The following is a 19,508-nucleotide window of genomic DNA, read 5'->3' as shown; positions in this document are numbered from 1 at the left end:
CCCTTAGATAGCTGAGGCAAAGAAACGAGATCAGTCCCTATCACTCACGTGACCAAAATGGAGAAACAGTCTCAGGGGCCTCCACCTCCAGCTTCCTTCAGAGCAGCTTCCTTCAGAGCCAGCACAACCTCTCAGAGCCAAAACCTCTCCAACCAACCACCACCTCAGTCCTCAGACCCCTCTCTTTTTAAGGAAACCATCCAAGTTCCCTCCCCTCAGTTCTCACATCTACCAATCACTGTCCATGTCTTCCCTGTGCCAATGGTGGCTCTAGCTTAACCCAGGACCGCCCAGAGGTCTGTGGCTTTGCACATGTCTGTTGAAGGTCATATTCTCAAATAATTAAATCTTGACCCTTTGCTACATCCCTTCCTAAATCCTGTTACCCTGAGTAGGGTAGAGATTGGAATAATTAAATTTTGATCTATGCTGCAGCCCTTCCTAAATCCTGTTAGGACTGAGTGGGGTGGAAATTGTATTTTCCAAGACCTGGTTCTGTCATTCCAAGTATCTCTATTGTATCAATTCTAAAATCAATCATGAGTCAAAGAAATTCCTCTTCTGTGCTTAAGCATAGGTCAAAGCCCTTTCCATTGTTCAGCAAAAGGTTTCTGTCCTAAAGTAATCTTAAGAAGGGAGGAGGAGGAACCTCCCATGCCAATGGGGTTCACATTCCAATAGAGTTTCCACTATCAATAGGAAATTTTTCAAGTATGAAATTTCCCAATGGTGAAATTTCCAACATTTATAAGTCTAAGGAATTTTAAGGTTTACAGAACAAATGGTCCAAATCACTACTGATGAGAGAAAGTTAAATTAAAACAATTCTGAGAAATGCCTTCTTAACTTTTATATTAGCTAAACTGACCTAAATAGAAAATGATAAATGTTGGGGGAGACATGGCAAAATTGAAACACTGATATGCTATAGGTGGAACTGTGAACTGATACAACCATTCTTGAGAGCTATAGGGAACCATACCCAAAGACAACTATGCATACCCTTTGAGCCGGTAGTCTCATTACAGGCTTAGTATCCCAAATGGATCAAAGATAGAATAAAAGGAATTAACTGTACCAAAATATTATTAGCACCTTTTTTTATAGTGGCAATGAATTGGAAACTATCGGGTTATTCATCACGTGGGAGAAGAATGAACAAGTTCTTCTATATAGTTATAATGAAATACTATTGTACCATAAAAAAAACAGTGAAAGAGTGAGTTCAGAAAAAAGAAAGCAGAACCAGAAGAACAATGTATATAGTAACAGAAATATTTTCCCATGATCAACTGTGAAGGACTAAAACCATTATCAGTAAAGTAAGTCTCCAAGATAACTGCAAGGGATTCATGAAGAAAATAGTGTCTGTAGCCAAAGACAGAACTATTAGAAGCTAAGGACAGATCAAAACCTGACATCTGCTCCTATAATATAACCTTCATGAGATTTTTATTGTAAGAGTGATATGTGTCTTCTATCATCTATGGACAGAAATAATATGGAAGTATGTATAACATACATACATGTAACATGTATAACACCTTGTCTGGGAGTTGGAGGAGGGTAAGTAGCAAATCTGAATTTTAAAACAGTAAAAAAAAAAGTTGTCAAAAATTGTTCCTCCATGTAACATTTACATTTTTTTTAATTTTTAAAATTTTTTAAATTTAAAATTAAAATTTTACAATTAAAAATTAAAAATATTTGTGTTAATAGACCAACAGAATGTTTACCAGCTAAAATTCCATATTTACATTATAACCTCTGCTGCCTCTTTTCTTGACACTAATTGATTCCTTTTAGCCTAATCAAGAATCAATCTCTTACCTAAACTGATATCCTCTGCGGCCAATAATTGCCCTGTTGTTATATCTTCTTTTACTGTCTCCTCAGGCTGATTTCTGATATTCACTTCAGATATGTTCACATATTTTTTAAGTTTCTCTATCAAGTTGTTAGTCTGAAATTTGTGCAACCATAATAATTCTATTAATTTCAATTTATTCAATCCTTTTTTTCTCCAGCATTCATAACTATTCTATAAATAACTCATTTGTACCTGCTAGCCACTTATCTGGCCTCTCTGCTCTCCAATTAACCCCTTAATACTATACATGAAAAATACTTATACACAAATTCCATGAATAGGTTGTCAGGGAATAATAATCAAAATAGATTTAAGGATTAACATGAAGTTAGGGATAGGGATAGATATTGGTATAGAGATCAAAATGGGAATAGGAAAGGGAAAGGGGATAGGAATAGTCATAGTAGATGAGGTTAGGGATAGAATTCAAGGTGAAAAGATCTCCCAGTGAAGAATTAACTTTTTCAAGGAAAGTGTCACTTCCATTGCTCTCTAGTTGCAGAGAGTTTCCCAGAGCACTAAGATGTTACCGACTTGGTGAGGTTTAGACATCCAGGATGGACATTAGAAGGAGGACTTCATTGTAGGTCTTCATTCTTAATATTATAAAATGAAACCTCTCTCTGTGTGTAGTATTGTATATGAAAGGGAAAAGACAGATTCTGTCTCCAGGGAGGTTATAATTTTGTAGCATGGACTAGTAAAGATGTTCAAAGACAAAATTAGTGAAAGTGCCATAAGAACTGGGAAATTACAGTGACCAGGCCATTTGCAGTTAGAATGATGTTAGGAGAGGTTTGATAAAAAAGTATCCTGGTCTTTGATAGAGGTGTATATATAGATGTAAGTTACACACACACACACATATATAAATGTGTGTATGTATATATTTATACATCTTGTCATGTGTATATAGAAAGAAAAAAATGACCTTATGCTTTTTATGTGTCTGGTCCTTTGCTAAGCTGTGAGTATATGAGACTTATATGCATATATGTATATATAATAAGATTTATTTCAAGGTATGCTGGATATTAATTGTTAAACTCTCTGGTTTCAGTTTGGAAGTCACAGGATTTAGATTTTATTCACAAAGAAGAGGGAAAATATGTGAGCCAGACACTGGGTTTTTAATCATAGATATAGTTTATATATATATATATATATATATATATATATATATATATATATATGTATGTATGTATGTATGTGTATATATATATATATATATATATATATATATATATATATATATATATATATATAAATGAACTGTACTCTCACCCTTTCATCAATTTCCTTGAGGTCTTTTTTATATTTCTGACCTTCGTCTTCTATTATTCTTTTCAATTCCATCTCTTCATTTTTTAATTCCAGTTCTCTGCGGAAGAAAAAGGGATAGTTTGATACAATGGACAATGAAATCATCTTGGAATTAAGGAGACATGACCTCTATTTCTAGTTCTAGAATCTAGTTGTAGTTTCCACTAACTATTTGTATTAATTTAGGCAAGTCATTTATAGCATTTCTGACCTTCAATTTACTACACTGATCAAATGAAAGCCTTGGACTTGAACCATGAGGTTTCTTTCAATTAAATGGCCATCAAAAAGTCCAAGATATGAAAAAGGCAGTTTTCAAGAGAGTAGTCCATTTTAAATAGTCCAAAATCACTAAATAAGTAGAGAAGTATAAATTTAAGCAACTCTGAGCTTCTACTTCATATTATTCTGATTGACAAAGAATGACAATTGACAAATAAAAATGACAATTATTAGAGGGGTATTGGAAAGTAATAGTATTAATATTGGTAGAAATGTGGGTTTTTCTAGGCATTCAGTAAATACTTTGGTCCTAGGCCACATTAAACTGTCATTGAACTAACTCTTTGATTTAGCAATTGCATTTCTAGACCTATAATCCCAAAGAAGTTCAACAATAAAAATAAAAAGGACCCATAGATAGTAGTAGACTTTTATAATTATAGTAGACTTTTAAAAATTTTTTTCAAAGGTAAGAAATTGGAGACTAAGGATGTTCATCACTGGGAAATGGCTGAACAAATTATGCATAATAAGAAATTATTACCAGAATGGTCTTAGAGAAACCTGGGCAGATTTCTGTGAACTGACACAAAGTGAACAGAACCAGAAAAAGCATTTGTCATGATCACATGAAGAAATTTCACAATATCATGAGGGTTTTACCATAATAACATCATGAAGAAAAAGAAATTTGAAAGATTTAAGAACTCTATTTAATGGACATTTATTTAATAGACTCTATTTAACCACAATATTTAACAATCAGCCACAATTCTAGAGGGTAAAGATTAAACAATGATACCCACCACATAAAAGGGGAAGTGATAGACTGATAAAGCAGAATGAGGTATACATCTTTGTTGGGCTAAATATATTTGATATTTTTCACCCTTTTAATGTTTTCCTCTTTATTTTTGGGGTAGGGGTGAAAGGCAAGAAGTGAGGATATAAGGGAAAGGGGTTGTTAGGTATAGTGTTTCAAGATTTAGTGTTCAGAGGCAGAGTCAAGATGGCCACTTAGAAGTAGCAAAATTTGAGTCCTCTGTGTAAACTCTTCCACATAATAAAAAACAAAGTGCTTCAAGGGCGATAGAAAAACAAATCAAACAAGACAGAGCCAGGGGACCCTCCTGCTCAATTCAATGTAAAAGGTACACAACAGAGAAGCCTGAATTCTCTAGTTTAAGGAAAAGAAATGAGGAAGATCCCCGGATTCCTCCCCTACCTACTGCGCTGAGATTTGGGTGATTGCTGGGATCTTGGGGTGAGAGCTCTGGCCTGGAGAAAGTGCTTGCCACCACAGTTACTTGAGACCCAGGACTCTGACAACTGGAAGGGACATAGCTGAAGGAGAGGGGCAGAGAGGAGGGCAGCTGGGTCACTGCCTTCAGCCACCACTCTCCATATCTTGGTCCTCTGCCTCTGGAGGTTTTGGCCTCAAGGCACATCCACATTCAGCTTTGCAGATCAGCTTGGCCAGGCTTTATCCCATCTACCAGTAGTGCAAATAAGAAGCCTTCAAAGGGCAGGGAATCTCAATCTCCAACACTCTTCCTCCCACTTACATGCTGAGACCCACAGTAAGAATCCAGCTGACTGGGATCCCAGGGTGAAGGCTATAACTGTGATAGAGTACCTTGGTACCACCATGGGAAGCTCAGAACTCTGACTGGGCAGCTGACAGGGAGGCCGCTGGCAGACAGGAGTAGAAAGGAGGATGAGGGTAACTACCTTCATCTTCACCTTCAGCTTCTGTTGGAAACTGAAGAAGATCTGGTCTCAGGGCTCATTTAATACTCCATCAGTCTAATCTAGTTAATCAGCAGAGCAGAGAAGAAGCCTCTTCAAGACAGAATAGCCCAAACTCCACAGATCCAACAAATAAACAAAAGTGTATGATTACAGCCAACAATGGGGAGGGGGGAGAGGAGAAGGAATATAAGTAAACAACAGAAAAAGAAAAAAGAAATTACAATCAACAGTTTCTATATGGGTACTGAACAAAGAACAAATGGAACGGAGGAGGACCAAGAAACACCAAGCAAAAACTTAGGAACTCCAGAGAACTGGACATAGGCTTTGGAAGAACTCAAAACACAATTCCAAAAACAATTAAGAGAGGCTGAAGACAATTGGGAAAAGATCTTAAAAAGCAAAATAGGTCATTTGGAAACAGAGGCACATGAACTAAAACAAAAAAATAGTGTTTTAAAAGGCAGAATTTACCAGCTTGAAAATGAAGCAAGGAAAATGAAAGATGAACTACAAAGAAAAAAAGACCAAAAGGAAAAGGATAACCAAAAATTCAACAACTAGAAGCAAATGAGTTCACAAGGCAATAAGAGTCTATAAAACAAAGTCAAAAGAATGAAAAATTTGAGGAAAATATGAAACAACATGTTGGAAAAAAAAGACCAAGAAAATAGATCCAGAAGACATAATTTAAGAAACATTGGACTACCAGAAAATCATGACCAAAGAAAAAAGTCTGGATATCATTCTACAGGAAATTATTCAAGAAAACTGCTCAGGCATTCTTGAACAAGAGGGTAAAGTAGAGATTGAAAGAATCCACAGACCACCTGCTGCATTTAATAGCTAATTGACAACACCAAGGAATGTTATAGCCAAGTTCAAGAACTTCCAGATTAAGGAAAAGATGCTACAAAGAAACCATTCAGATATCATGGATGCACAGTTAGCATAACACAGGAACTGGCTGCATCCACTCTGAAGGACTGCAAGGCAAAAAATATATTACAGAATATGAGGAAACTGGGTCTACAACCAAGAATCAACTACCCAGCAAAATTGATTATAGTCATGCACTGGAAAGTTTTGTAATTTAATTTTAAAAAGACTTCCAAGCATTCCTAAAGAAAAGACCTGACTTATACAGAAAATTTCATACCCCAAAACAACTCAAGGGAATCACCAAAAGGTAAGAAAGGAAAAAAAAGAAAACAAAACTTTTTTAAGGGACCCAATGAGGTAAAAATGATTTGTATTTCTATAAGGAAACATATTGATAACTCTTAAAAATTGTTATTTTCATCAGGTTAGCTAGAAAAATGGTACTTAGAGGGTACAGTGACAAACTGTATAGGATAATATATCAAAATGTATTTAAAACACTAGGTGTAAACATAGGTTAATACTAAGAGAAATTGGAAAAGAGATAAAATGGGGTAAATATATTTTTCATAAAGAAGCTCATGGGGGAGGGGGAGAAGATCAATTCAATGGAAGAATGGAAGAGTTTGGCAACATATAATACTTAAATCTTACACACACTAAAATTGACTCAGAGAGAGAACAATCAGATCCATTGGGGGCAGAGAATTGTATTGTTTCCTATGGAGAAGTAGAAGGATAATAAATGGGCATGTGGGGAGGGGAGCTACACAAGAGAGGGAGAGGTTGGGGGGTCATTTAAAAGGCACTATAGTAAGAGGGGAATAAATAAGAGGGGAGGACATTGGAAAAGGAGTAACATTAGGGAGGGGAAAAGAGAGAGACTGACTAAAATTGAAAAGTTAGGGGGAAGAGTAAGAAGGCTATTTGGAAAGGAAACAAGACTGATAGTTGGTGGGGGAAGGGGCAACTGGGTCTTGTGACTTGCACTTCCTTCCTGCCTGGTTGTTACTTCCTTCCTGCTGTTGGAGGTGGGAGGAGTGTTGGCTTCCCAGTCCTGATTCCGAGTGCCTCTTCTCAATTCAGCCCAAAGACACAGGCCCAACCAGTTTCTGAAAGTTAGAACTGTTCTTGTTTGCTTTCTATCAACTGCTAAGATTCTGAAATCAACAAAAGTAGCACAGAGGATGGGAGTGGGAGAAACCCTCTGCCAGCCTGTGAGGCCTGGCCTCAGCTCCAAAAGCTGAAACAGAGAGGTCTCCACTCTTCTCTATATATACTGAAAGACCAAACCTTTCGGTCATTACAATCTTAGTCCTGCCTATAGAATAATTCATTATGGAGAATATTTCCTAAATACCTGAATGAATTCTATATTTCATGCATAGAGACAACCTAGTGTGTGTATGTGTGTATATGTATGAAATCATACCTAGAGAGTCAGCTTTACATAGCATATAAAGAGCAAGTCAAGAAAATCTGAGTTCAAGTTTGTTTATCAATACTTTTAATCAATTAAGTTGCAGAGGTGTCAGCCAGCATTGGTAGGGGAAGTTTCATTACCTATGAGCATTTCCTATATATCAATGAAATCATGAATCCTTCCCATATCTGTACTTACCCAAATATGATTTAATGAACCCTAAAGATAAAATAAAAACACACAATTCCAAATTTATACCATGTGATTCTCCTAGCAATATTGAGCATTATAATGTAAGGCATGACAGTACTTTAAATTGTAAGTTCAATAAAGACCTAAGCTTGCATTTAAAAGAAATGTGATCAATGAATTTCACTTAAAAGGCTTTTATGTATTTATGTCTACCTGTCAGACTCTCTTTTCATGTCAATGGGTACGGTAATGGGGATGGAACATTCTTAGAGCTGCCCTGTCTACTTCCTCTGGACCACATATGTGGCTCAGTCCCACAGAGAACCAGCGCATGGAACCTTGGTCCTTTCCCCAACCTGTCAGAGAGGAAGGTGGTGGTGGGGTGTTGTATCTGTTAAAAAGGAGAGGCTCCTTCTGGCTTGTTCTCTTTGGTTTTCTATGGCATGTGGCAAATAATTCTCTTTTGAGCAGTAGGAGGATGGGCTGCCCTCACCATCCTAAGGGTTTGGCAGTTTCTTCCATGAGGTTGTGGTTTTAGGGATCAATTAGGCAAACTTGAACCTAATCCTCTGACTGCCTGTCCCTGCAGACATGATCAAACATCAGTCTTAAAGTTGTGTTCTGCATAAAATCAACATTATGAATTTCAGAGGTCCAGAGATCCTGAATTGAAATCAGATCTTGTATTTATTAAGCCCATCTTTTGTAAAGAGGAAATAAGTAGCTGTCTCACAGAGTAGACTGAGTACCTTTCTAGTTCCTTATTTAGCCAAATTTTCCTGTTTAGTTTTCTCTTGAGACACAGGGTAGAGGAATAAAGAGTCAAAGGCTGTGAGATAGATGCTTGACCTTTCAGGTCTCTCCAAGGCTAAAGCTGGTCATTATGTGCTTAGATCAAAACCAGAGAGACTCCTTAGTGGAAAGGGAGAGGGCACAAACAGCATCATCCCAATCCTCTTGATTGGAACATCCCTTGTCATTGTTATCCTATTTTGGAAATTCCTATCACTATACCATAGATAAATGGCTGAGGTATATTTTATTGTTCCTCCTTACATTGCAAATACTAATGGCAGTTAAGGGTAGTTAGGTGGCCCAGTGGATAGAGTACCAAGCCCAGAGTCAGGGAGGTCTCATCTTTGTAAGTTCAAATGCAGTAAAATCAAAAACTAGCTGTGTGACCCTAGGCAAGTCAGTCAGCCCTATTTACCTCAGTTCTATTCTTGTCAAATGAGTTGAAGGAAATGGCAAACCACTCCAGTATCTGTGTACATAAAATCAGAGCTGGACACCATAAATACATGTGAATAGTATAAAATATATTGGCCACTTTTTTTAAACCGTTACCTTCCTTCTTGGAGTCAATACTGTGTATTGGCTCCAAGACAGAAGAGTGGTAAGGGCTAGGCAATGGGGGTCAAGTGACTTGCCCAGGATCACACTACTAGGAAGTATCTGAGGCCAGATTTGAACCCAGGACCTCCCTTCTCTAGGCCTGGTTCTCAATCCACTGAGCTACCCAGCTGCCCCCTTGTATTGGCCATTTGAAAAAATTTGGTTCAACACTCTTAGTAACCTAAAGATTAAGCATCATACTTAGAGATTCTAGTCTTTTTATCCTGTTTATTTTGAACATTCATTTATATATTACCAAAGTCAGATAAACATTCTCCAAAATGACTTACATTTTAATATTCTCTTCTTGCCTATTGTTTTTTACTCATCCATTTATCTTTATAGAGTTTTCCTTTTAATTCTTGAAAATATATTCTCAGGGGCACCTAGGTGGTTCAGTGGATAATGAGCTAAGTCTGGAGATGGGAGGACTTGGTTTCATATCTGGCTTTAGACACTTCCTTCCTATGTGATCTAAAGTAAGTCACTTAGCTCTTACTGCTCTTCTACCTTAGAACTGATACTTAGCCCCAATTCTAGGACAGATGATAAAAAATTTTGAATTCCCTCTTGTAGAGTTATTTTGGGGGCAGTATTTGCTTTATATCAAAGTTCATTAAATTGTTTCCAATTCCTGATATTTACTGATTTTAGGGCATTACATTATTTCATTGTATTTATAAGCCAGAAACGGTTCAGCCATTCCTCATTTGTCACACTATTATAGTAATGACAATAATAAGAATCATTTATATCCTTTTAATACATGCCAGGAATTGAGTGAAGTGCTTGACTATTATTATCTCATTTGTTCCTCATATTGCTGGGACTTCTATTCAGATCCCTATTTTACAAATGAGGAAACTAAGACAAACAGGAGTTGAGGCTTGCCCTGGATAAATAAGAAAAAATATTATACAATAAATGCCCCAGAACATATATTTTTAAAATTTTCTGATTACAAAACATTCTCGGTAAGTGGATTATAGGATTAAAACCTACCATTATTTTATTATTAAACTTTCATTTTGTGTAGCTGTCCAGCAGCTACAAAATATTCTAACATGGGTTGACCACCTGAAAAGGGAAGTCGAGGACTGAGGGAATTTGGGTTGAAGTGTTTAAAGATTAAGAATGGAGAAGACATAGAGCAGGTAAAGAAACAGAGAGATGCGGGATATTTGAGCATGGCATTCAGTCTGTCTGTGCTCTTCTGATGGTATGAGAGAGCCAATTACAGGTGAATACAGTTTTTATTGAAGTTCCAAGGAATGGGGAATGGGAGATAGTTAGTCAAACATGTGACATGGTAGAGAACTTAACATTAGCTTAGTAAACAACAACAAAATCAAAGAGGTGAAGGCTAAGACAATGTCATAGCCAGCGCTTAGCGCAGAAGTTCGTTTTACCTTTGGTCTTCAAGTGTGGGAAATAGTCAGAATACTACAAAATATGAGTCCCAATTCAATTCAAGGATCCAGAAGTCTGGTACATGAGCACATTGCTCATAAGAGTCAGCTATTGAATGCATCTTTAATACTTTCATGATTTGTTCATACCTGGAATTTTACATTTTGTCTAAAAAATCCACTACTTTACTTTCCCAGTAGAAACTTATTGATATACCAGGTGATCCAGAGCCATGATATTTTCGGAGTTTTAGAATTTCTTGCTTTTCCTTTCACAATTTTGATATCTCCAACTTTTTCCTTTAAGGGGAGAAAATGTTTAGAAATGTAATTACAATGTGGACCCAAAGCTAATCAATTATAAGAACATGCTTAAAATAAAGAAACAAAATCCACTCCTGTTGTTTGCTCATATTTATGATTATATAATTGAACACAAATGATGTTTTAAGGGTGCCATACTGAAATTCTTTTACATTTTTCCCCAAGATGAACTATATGCAAGCATATATATGTATGTATATATATATATATATATATACATATATATATATATATGTATTTTTTTTGGAGAATATATACTTTGATCTTGCTTCCAAAGATTTTTATTATAGTATATGAGATAAAGAATAGTCAGTTCAAAATGAGTGTATATATATTAAAGAATTCACCAAAACACAAAGCTAAATAGCAGTTAAAACAATTGAAAACAAGAGCCTATTATGCATCTACATAAGTATATAGCTCAATGCAGCTAGTTCTATCAGAATTTTTTAAAGCATCTATTAAATGTTAGTCCTGTGTGTTATACTTGAGATGAAATTAAAACACTTCCTGACTCCAGGAGCTTACAATGTAGAGAGGTCTGTTGGGGATAACATTAGGGTTAGGGTAGAGAAAGACACAAAAAAATGATTGTTAGTAAGAGATTATTGTGAAAAGGTAAATAATACCTTAAATTTCCATTAAATAAAAATAAGAATAAAAGAGGTCTAGCATTAGCAGGTCTGAAACTGAACCTTCAAAAATTGATAATTATTCAAGATTACTTAGTAGTGGTTTAAAAGAAAACTAAGTTCATGGAATAGACTATATAAGGAAGTCCCAGAAGAAACTGAAATCAGCAAGCAATAAACCCAAAAACAAAAATGAAGAAAGGATTCTTTATTTTAGAAGAACTTCAAAGAAAACAGATAATCAGTGTGACAGAAATGAGGTTTTCAACAGTATATTAATTAGAATCTTGTACCCTTGGACTTCATTCCCTAGAAGTCCTTCAGTATTTCCCATAATTACTCTCCTCTCTCCACCACATTTGCAATGTCATGCTTGTATATAGTTTGCTGGAAGCCACACACTCTCTCTCTTCTCTTGCAACCTGAGCTGCGTTAGGCAGGTTTTACTCTAGCTTTTTATTTCAAGTTATTATTAATAAAACTTTTAAAATATAATAGTTATTGTATATTAATTTAAAAAACCCACATTCTGGCTTACCAAAAAGAGATAGAATTCTCAAATATTTTTTAAGATAGAATAGATGCATTTTTTCAAGCCTGCACTCCTGCCCACCCTCCTGCTTTAACCATTATGGTCACTGTTGCTGCTACTGCTGTTCCCAAGCGACTGTGGTTTCTTTTGCCTTAACTCCTCACTGAAGTGTGCTGGGAATCCTAAGGAGCTACTCTGCTGCCACCTCTCACTCTGAGTCGAGTCTCTGTGCAGAGGGTGACATATAAAAATCTTTCCACCCAAATCCCTTTCCTCACACCCCAAAAAAGAAACCGCGTTATTTAGGCTGATTTTTATAAGCTAATTCTGGGCTCCTGGTTTAGAAGGTTGTTATTCAAGGTTTTTCACAGGGAAGGTAGTTAGTCCAAATCAGTGGATTTAAAGTCAGTTTGGGGGAATAGACCTGCTTTTTCCTTCTTTCTATTGCCGAAAACACCAAGGAGGAGTACTCTTTCTCTCATATGTAAATACACTATTGTTTTCCCTCAAAGTTTTGCCCCTAATGAGGAGGTGAAAGAACAATACTCTTCCAAGCCTCTTAACTAATTCCTTTCCATTCCACTTTTTTTTTTTGGAGGAAAAATGCTATTCCAAACCATGCTTCAAACTCTCAGAGAACAGTTTGAATCGCTTGAGCTAACAAAGTGCATATTAGCTCTGCTTGATTTTCTTACTAGCAGTTTGAATTTTCATTGGCTATTTCTCCTCTTGTTTATTTCTCCTCATAAATATGCAATAGGCTGGGGGCTGCTTAAACTATAAACCAAACTGAAATATTTTGACAAAGTTCTAAAACATGCAGAGTGGAGATTCTTCCCAGTGCTTCTATCAGAAACTTCAAATCTCTGACAAAAGAAATGCAAATGGATGATAAATCCTGGGGGAGGGGAAAAAAGAGATCAGGACATTTAGTGATGTTAACCTTTTGAGTTTTATTCCCCCTCAAGATAGTAAACATGTATGTTTGGATTAGAATAAAGGATATTTTGACTGCACTGCCTATTCAATGTCATGAATCTTTATATTTCCTGATTGTTGTAAGATCTAATTTCCTTTTAAGTTCATATATTATTAATCTAATCAATACTGTTTTGTTATATCATTCTTTATTTTGTACCTTTGCTGAAGAACAAAATATCATTGTAAAAGCCTATGAACATCTTGCCCCAAACCTTGTCACTAGATCCATCAAAGATCATGTTGCCTAAGATCACGTTGCCTTAAAAGCCTTTTCTGCCTTTTTGCCTTTGTTAATTATCACATAGATGATGATGGATCAACTTCAACAAAACTGGTTACATCTTGTATACACAACCTTTAGAGAATCTAACTTTTAATTTTAATGGGTCTTCAGAAATGATTTTAGATAACTAATGGTTTCTGAATGGAAGGTTTATATCTATCTATCTATCTAAAATATAGAATGTTTTATTAAAGGTAGAGAACCAAATAGAAGTTCCTGCCAGAGAAAAAAGTGTTTATATAAAGCAGAAAGCCAAAAAAGAGATTCTGCATAACTCTTCAGCAGTTAACTTTACTTGAATCAGAACAATCTAGATTTCTTGGTTATGTTATAGACCCCAAATAGATTTTCCTCATCAATATAAGAGGTTTGGTTGTTTTTTTCTGGACTCTTCTGCCAAATTTTGAAATAATGGCAGTTATTAAACAAAATGACTTTGTTTAAAAATATCTTTGCCAACATTGAAAGAATATCTACATCTGCAAAAATTGTGACCTAGAGGCCTAGAATCCATCAGTTCATAGGTTTTTAAAAATGTCACATAGCAACTCATGTAAAATATGATAGTGGATTTGTTTCCTATTGAAATTAACTGGACCATTGTGAATTTAGGGGACTCTGGTACTTTCTTTGATTATGCATTATCTACTCTACTACTGTTTTATTCTGAAAATCATTCACACTCACACAGTGGTTCATGTCCAAGTTAAAAAGGGACATGGTTCTCATTTTTTAGTGAGTAACCTTTGTGTTCTACCTCTCTTTGGCTGGCGGAGTGTGTCACTTATTGCTATATATTTTTTATTTTTAAAACTTTTTTATTATTGTTTTTCTTTGCATGTGCAATATAGTATTTGAGTTTTATTTGTTCCCTCTGAGAAAGGAAACTATATTTAAATGTATATTTTTTAAAAATTTTGCTATCTTGTGATGGAATAAGTAAGAATTTTGAGTCTTTACATCTTTGTATTTGGTTGATATCATACCTGAACTATGACTGAATCTGTAAAAAATTTCTTCCTTTCCTCTGACAATTCAAGGAGTATGATGAGTTCTGTCTTGACTTCAGGTGGCTCTCGTCCAATTTCAATCCTAGGTTCAAAATATCCACATTTAATTTATGTATTTTGAAATAAGACATAGTTCATGCAAATAAACTGAGTGGGCAAATGCACCTAAGCATTCTCTCTTCCAAAAAAACTCTTTAGGTTCAAGTAGCATTATTTGCCACAGAAATACTAATTCATTAACTAGAAATAAATCCAAATGGAAGTCAGGAGGAGTTTGAGATTTGATAGGGCAATCCATTCAGAAGGGAAAGTGCAACTGGATCATAAAACATTCTCTGAACCGCTGTACAGAAAAAAGAGGATTATTTCTATTTAGGAAATGAAGGTGAAAAAAGAAATTAATGTTTTGTTTAAAATTTGTCTTGTTTTCTCCCCAATTTTTCTGTGTGAACACCATTGCTCTAGAAATTTCCAAATAAAAAAATGGAGATCTAGAAATCACTGTATCTTAAAGAAATATACAATTTACTCACCGGAAAACACAATTTTCCATTTTTTTAAAAGTAGAGAAGATTTCTTCTTCATCTAATCCAATTAGATTGGTTTCACCTATTTTAATAATCTGGTCAAATAAATGGATACTGAAAAAGAGAATTGCAGGGTAATTAAAACTACAAGTAAAAAATGTTATGACCAAACAGACCAATGCATGTATGTGATTAGAAGACCAAAGGATGGTATTTAAGAGACAGACTTCAATGACTCATTATACCATAAGTATAACTTCTACCCCTTACAAATATTCCAACTGTTACCTCTTTACAAATTGATATGATTTAGAGGACTGGTGTGTCTAAATAAATTCATCATCCTGCAGCCTGTTTGGAGATCTTGCTCTTCCCTGGACTTTTAAAGCAGATTTCAAAGATGGTAGACAAAGTATTCATCACTTACTCCATACTCCAAGACTTTCTGGTTTAGGACTTATCCAACTAAAGACCACCTCCATTCTCCAGTAAGGCAATAAGGAAATGAGATTGGAAAAGGAAAGGATATTGGTAGAGATTGGAAAACAGGGTGAGACAGATCCAGGAGAAATTGTCCACAAACACAGAATCAGTGTGTTGTTCCAAATTTAAAATTCTTTGGAAATGGGCAATTAGAGTTAATGATTCCACTGAAGTGTCAGACAGTGTGCCTTTGAGAATTTGGGGATTGGGTCAGGAGACAAAATCATTCAAAAACAGACTTCCAGTTGATACATTAATTATAGATACTTTGGGTGACAATTAACAGATAAATGCCATCACATAAACTGAGGAAAAGACAACAATGTTGAGAGGTTGGGAGGAGAAAATTTCTACCATTTATTTGGGATATTCAGGGTGGGCAGCTAAAGAAATAGATTTTCTTACAGTCTAGGAAGCAGGAAAGGTTCTAAAATGTGGGGGCTGGAAGAATTGACATCAAGAAGCAATGACATCAGGCTTAGAAACAAAATACTTAAGTTTTCCTTCCTTAAGAAGAAGTAAACTGAAGGTTAGATTCTGCTTAAGGTTTTTGCTTTTGCTTTTGCTTTCAGTTCTAAATAAAAGTGTAAATCTCAGGAAGAATTGTACTATAGAGTTCAAAATTGTATCATGAGCAAGGACTTCGAACATATTTCATTGCTGTTGTTTATCAAATTCTCACATTTTTAAGCTTACGAATTGACAATCTGTTGTCATTTCTTATTTTTTTCTTTCTCAGGGCCCTTTATTACAGCAATTTGTAAAAACATTTTTAATGTACATTCCTATATCTAGGAAGCCCTATCTCGATTCAGGAGCTGGTTTATAATATTGACAAATTTCAGTGATCTTTGAAGATAGTTTCTAGGGACTCATGGCTCCCATTTGTTTGTAAGGAAATCAAAGTGGACCATATACCCCCACTGAGATTATTTTTCATTGAACTTGTATAAGTAATTTCTATACACAATAGTAATTTGTTTGTTTCCTAGCCAATTTGTTTATTCATTTCTCCAGATTAAGGATTATTTCTCCCTATCTTTATATCCTTTCATGTGATAGCACACAGGGCTGGGAACTGTGTAGGCTGATAAATTCTTGTTGACTTGGAAATAGCTGAACCCCTGTTTAGAACACACTTATTATGGCAATTATTAATGATCAATGATAAGGTCAGGGACTGTTGCCCATGTGTTGTACAGACTACTTTTGATTGGCATAATTGGGATTATAGAATCTGTGGCAGGGTCAATTCCATTTTATTGCTAATTTGGTCATGGACATATTTTTAAAGGTGATATATTTCTGTGTTTTTCAGAGATTTTTATTTTGTAAATTATTTGTCATGCTTACAATATTAATACCATTTAGAATGATATTAAATCCTCTCTACAAAGTTAATTCTTTTTTTTTTTAAACCCTTACCTTCCATCTTGGAGTCAATACTGTGTATTGGCTCCAAGGCAGAAGAGTGGTAAGGGCTAGGCAATGGGGGTCAAGTGACTTGCCCAAAGTCACACAGCTGGGAAGTGTCTGAGGCCAGATTTGAACCTAGGACCTCCCATCTCTAGGCCTGACTCTCAATCCACTGTGCTACTCAGCTGCCCCCTACAAAGTTAATTCTTATAAAATTATAAATTCAAACTCACCATCCAAGTTTGTGGGCTGCACCCCCTTCAGCAATTTCAGTAATAAAAACACCTGGATCCTTTTCATCCTCATCTGCTGGATCAAAGAAGATACGAGTACAAAGCCCTAATTCATTTTCACCTACAAATACAACAACAATAATAATAATAATAATAAAGCATCTAAAGCAACAGTAAGAATAAAATGTCCTCCCTGTACAGTTAGTTGTCCAGACTGGTCTGTAGTTTTGCACTGGAATTATAAGCCACCCACTGATACTCTCCCTGCAACTTTTCCTTAATAATTAGTTATATCTGATTCCCTTATAATGTCCTTAGACCAATGATTTTGCTGAACTTGCCACCTTCCAGCATTTAAGCCCATTTAAAATGTTTTAAGTATTTTATTCTTTTCTAATTACATGTTAAAGCAATATTAAGTTCCAAATTATTTCCCACTCTCCCTCATCCCCCCACTGAATAGACACACAATTTGATAAAGATTATACATATGCAGTCATGCAAAGCATTTTTCCATACTAGTAATGATGAGAAAGAAAAGAGAAAAAACAAGAAAAAGTGAAAAATGTTTCCCTCTATATTCAGTTTCAATAACTTTTTCCTCTGGAAGTAGATAGGATTTTTTAGTACTTCAGAACTGTCTTTTGAACTTTGTATTTTGGGAAATAGCTAAGCCATTCAAAATTGCTCATTTTTGCTGTTCCTGTGCCCAGCGTTCTCCCACTTCTTCTCGCTTCACTTTGAATCAGTTCATTTAAGTCTGTCATGTTTTTTTTTTCTTTTTTTAAAGCATTTATAAAACCTTTATTACAGCCATATGAGAAGTAAAGAAACCAAAGGAGGTTAAAACAAAACAAAACAAAACAAAAAAACAGAAGGGTGCCATGGACTGTATCTGGTCATCTCTATGGTTGCAAGAAGTCCACCATTATGGAAATGCAAGTTATATCAAATGAGAATGTATACCATTAACAAAGAAAACAATAAAAATATTTCCAAGAATGTCACTTGTTACAAGCCAATGAAGTAGAGAATTTTTTAATGTTATCGTTATTTGACCAATTAAGAATCAGGATCATAAAGATTAAATGATTTCTCTTGCACTTAGTACATAATAAACATTTATTAAATTCTTATTGAGTGGTTGTTAACTGCCTGGAGTGAAATAGCAGGTAAAAAATGAGACAATATGTTATAATGCAAAATGCTCCTGAATAGAGCTGAGTACCTGGGTTCAAATCCCAGCTTTTTACATGCTACCTTTCTTACATTAGCCAAGTTACTTAATCTCTCTAGGCTTCATCTGTCCTCTAGTCTACCCTCATCTGCGAAGAGTATTGAACAAGAGGACTTCTAAGGTTCCTGCCAGCTCTAAAGCCATGAGTCCTCTGAGTGTTGGTGGATAGATTTGAACCTTCATCACAAATACTCTTTCTATGATACTACATGACCCATGACAGAATTTAATAAGGCAGAGAAAATAATGGGTATATCCCTGGTAAGAATAACAGCGTTACCAAAGGCAGATGAATATGCCCCAGGGTTGGAAGTATCATGATGGATTCTTAAGAAATATTTAGGTTGGGATTTTTTAACCTTTATTTTTTAACAGTATGATTCCTTTCCATCCAAGGACAATTACTTCCAAGTTCTTCCTCCTTTGAGTTTTTTTTCTTTTCTTTTCTTTTCCATTTTTTTTTTACTAAACTCTCACCTTCCATCTTGAAATTAATATTGGGTATTGGTTCTAAGGCAGAAGAGTGGTAAGGGCTAGGCAATGGGAGTTAAGTGACTTGTCCAGGGTCACACAGTTAGGAAGTATCTGAGACCAAATCTGAACCCAGGATCTCCCATCTCTGAGCCTAACTCTCAATCCACTGAGCCACCCAGCTGCCCCCATTTCAGGTTTTTCTGAAAGCATCCTGATTGTCATTTGTTACATGTAGCACAATAACATGACATTGTGACAATCTATTCCACAACTTGTTCAACCATTCCACAATTGAATGAGTTCAATGGTTGGATTGGTTCACACCACCACCAATACATTAGTGTCCCAATTTTCCCACATCACCTACAACAGTTCTTATTTTATTTTCCTGTCACATTAGACAATATGAAAGGTGTGCGGGGGTAAGTCAGAGATGTTTAAATTTATATTCTTCATAAGAATTTAGTGAATTTTTATGTGGCTATAGACAGTTTTGATTTATTTTTCTGAAAACTAGTTATTCTTGAAAACTAGTAACTTGAGAATGACATACTTATAAGTATACTTATAAGACTTAATCTTATACTGTTGATTAAGTTTTCTTAATTTTTGAGAAATGAGGCCTTTATCAGAGAAAGTTATAAAAAAGTTTTTCCCAGTTTTTTGCTTTCTTTCTAATCTTGGCTATCTCCATCTTGTTTGTGTGAAAACTTTTAAAGGTAATCAAAAGGATCCATTTTATTTCCTGTAATGTTTGGTAATAATTTATTCATTAATCCATAGATTTGACAGATATTCGATTCCAGCTCCCCTAATTTGATTATGGCATAAATCTTTATGTATAAAAGCATGTGCCCATTTTGACTTTATCTTGGTATATGGATATAAGGTATTGATCTACATCTAGT

General features: G+C 35.3%; 1 protein-coding gene across 5 annotated transcripts in view; it reads right to left on the bottom strand.

Moving 5' to 3' along the window:
* Positions 1–3,154: 3,154 nt before the first annotated feature.
* LOC130453627 (neurabin-1-like) overlaps positions 3,155–19,508 on the bottom strand; it is a 189,704-nt gene continuing 173,350 nt past the window's right edge. For 4 of the 5 annotated variants that reach the window (XM_056793282.1, XM_056793279.1, XM_056793281.1 and 1 more), the window contains 4 exons: positions 16,890–17,010; positions 14,764–14,871; positions 14,207–14,312; positions 10,576–10,768 (listed from right to left, as the gene is read on the bottom strand). In XM_056793282.1, the coding sequence (XP_056649260.1) occupies positions 10,655–10,768; positions 14,207–14,312; positions 14,764–14,871; positions 16,890–17,010 (449 nt within the window). In that variant the 3' untranslated portion in view covers positions 10,576–10,654. Of the gene's footprint in view, positions 3,252–10,575; positions 10,769–14,206; positions 14,313–14,763; positions 14,872–16,889; positions 17,011–19,508 lie in introns of those variants that run through there. The other variant, XM_056793283.1, reaches the window with a different exon arrangement.

The sequence above is a fragment of the Monodelphis domestica genome, chromosome 4 (genome assembly GCF_027887165.1).
Source record: "Monodelphis domestica isolate mMonDom1 chromosome 4, mMonDom1.pri, whole genome shotgun sequence".
Taxonomy (NCBI): Eukaryota; Metazoa; Chordata; class Mammalia; order Didelphimorphia; family Didelphidae; genus Monodelphis; species Monodelphis domestica.
Note: the sequence above shows the minus strand (reverse complement) of the source record. Positions and strands in the feature narration are given on the sequence as shown.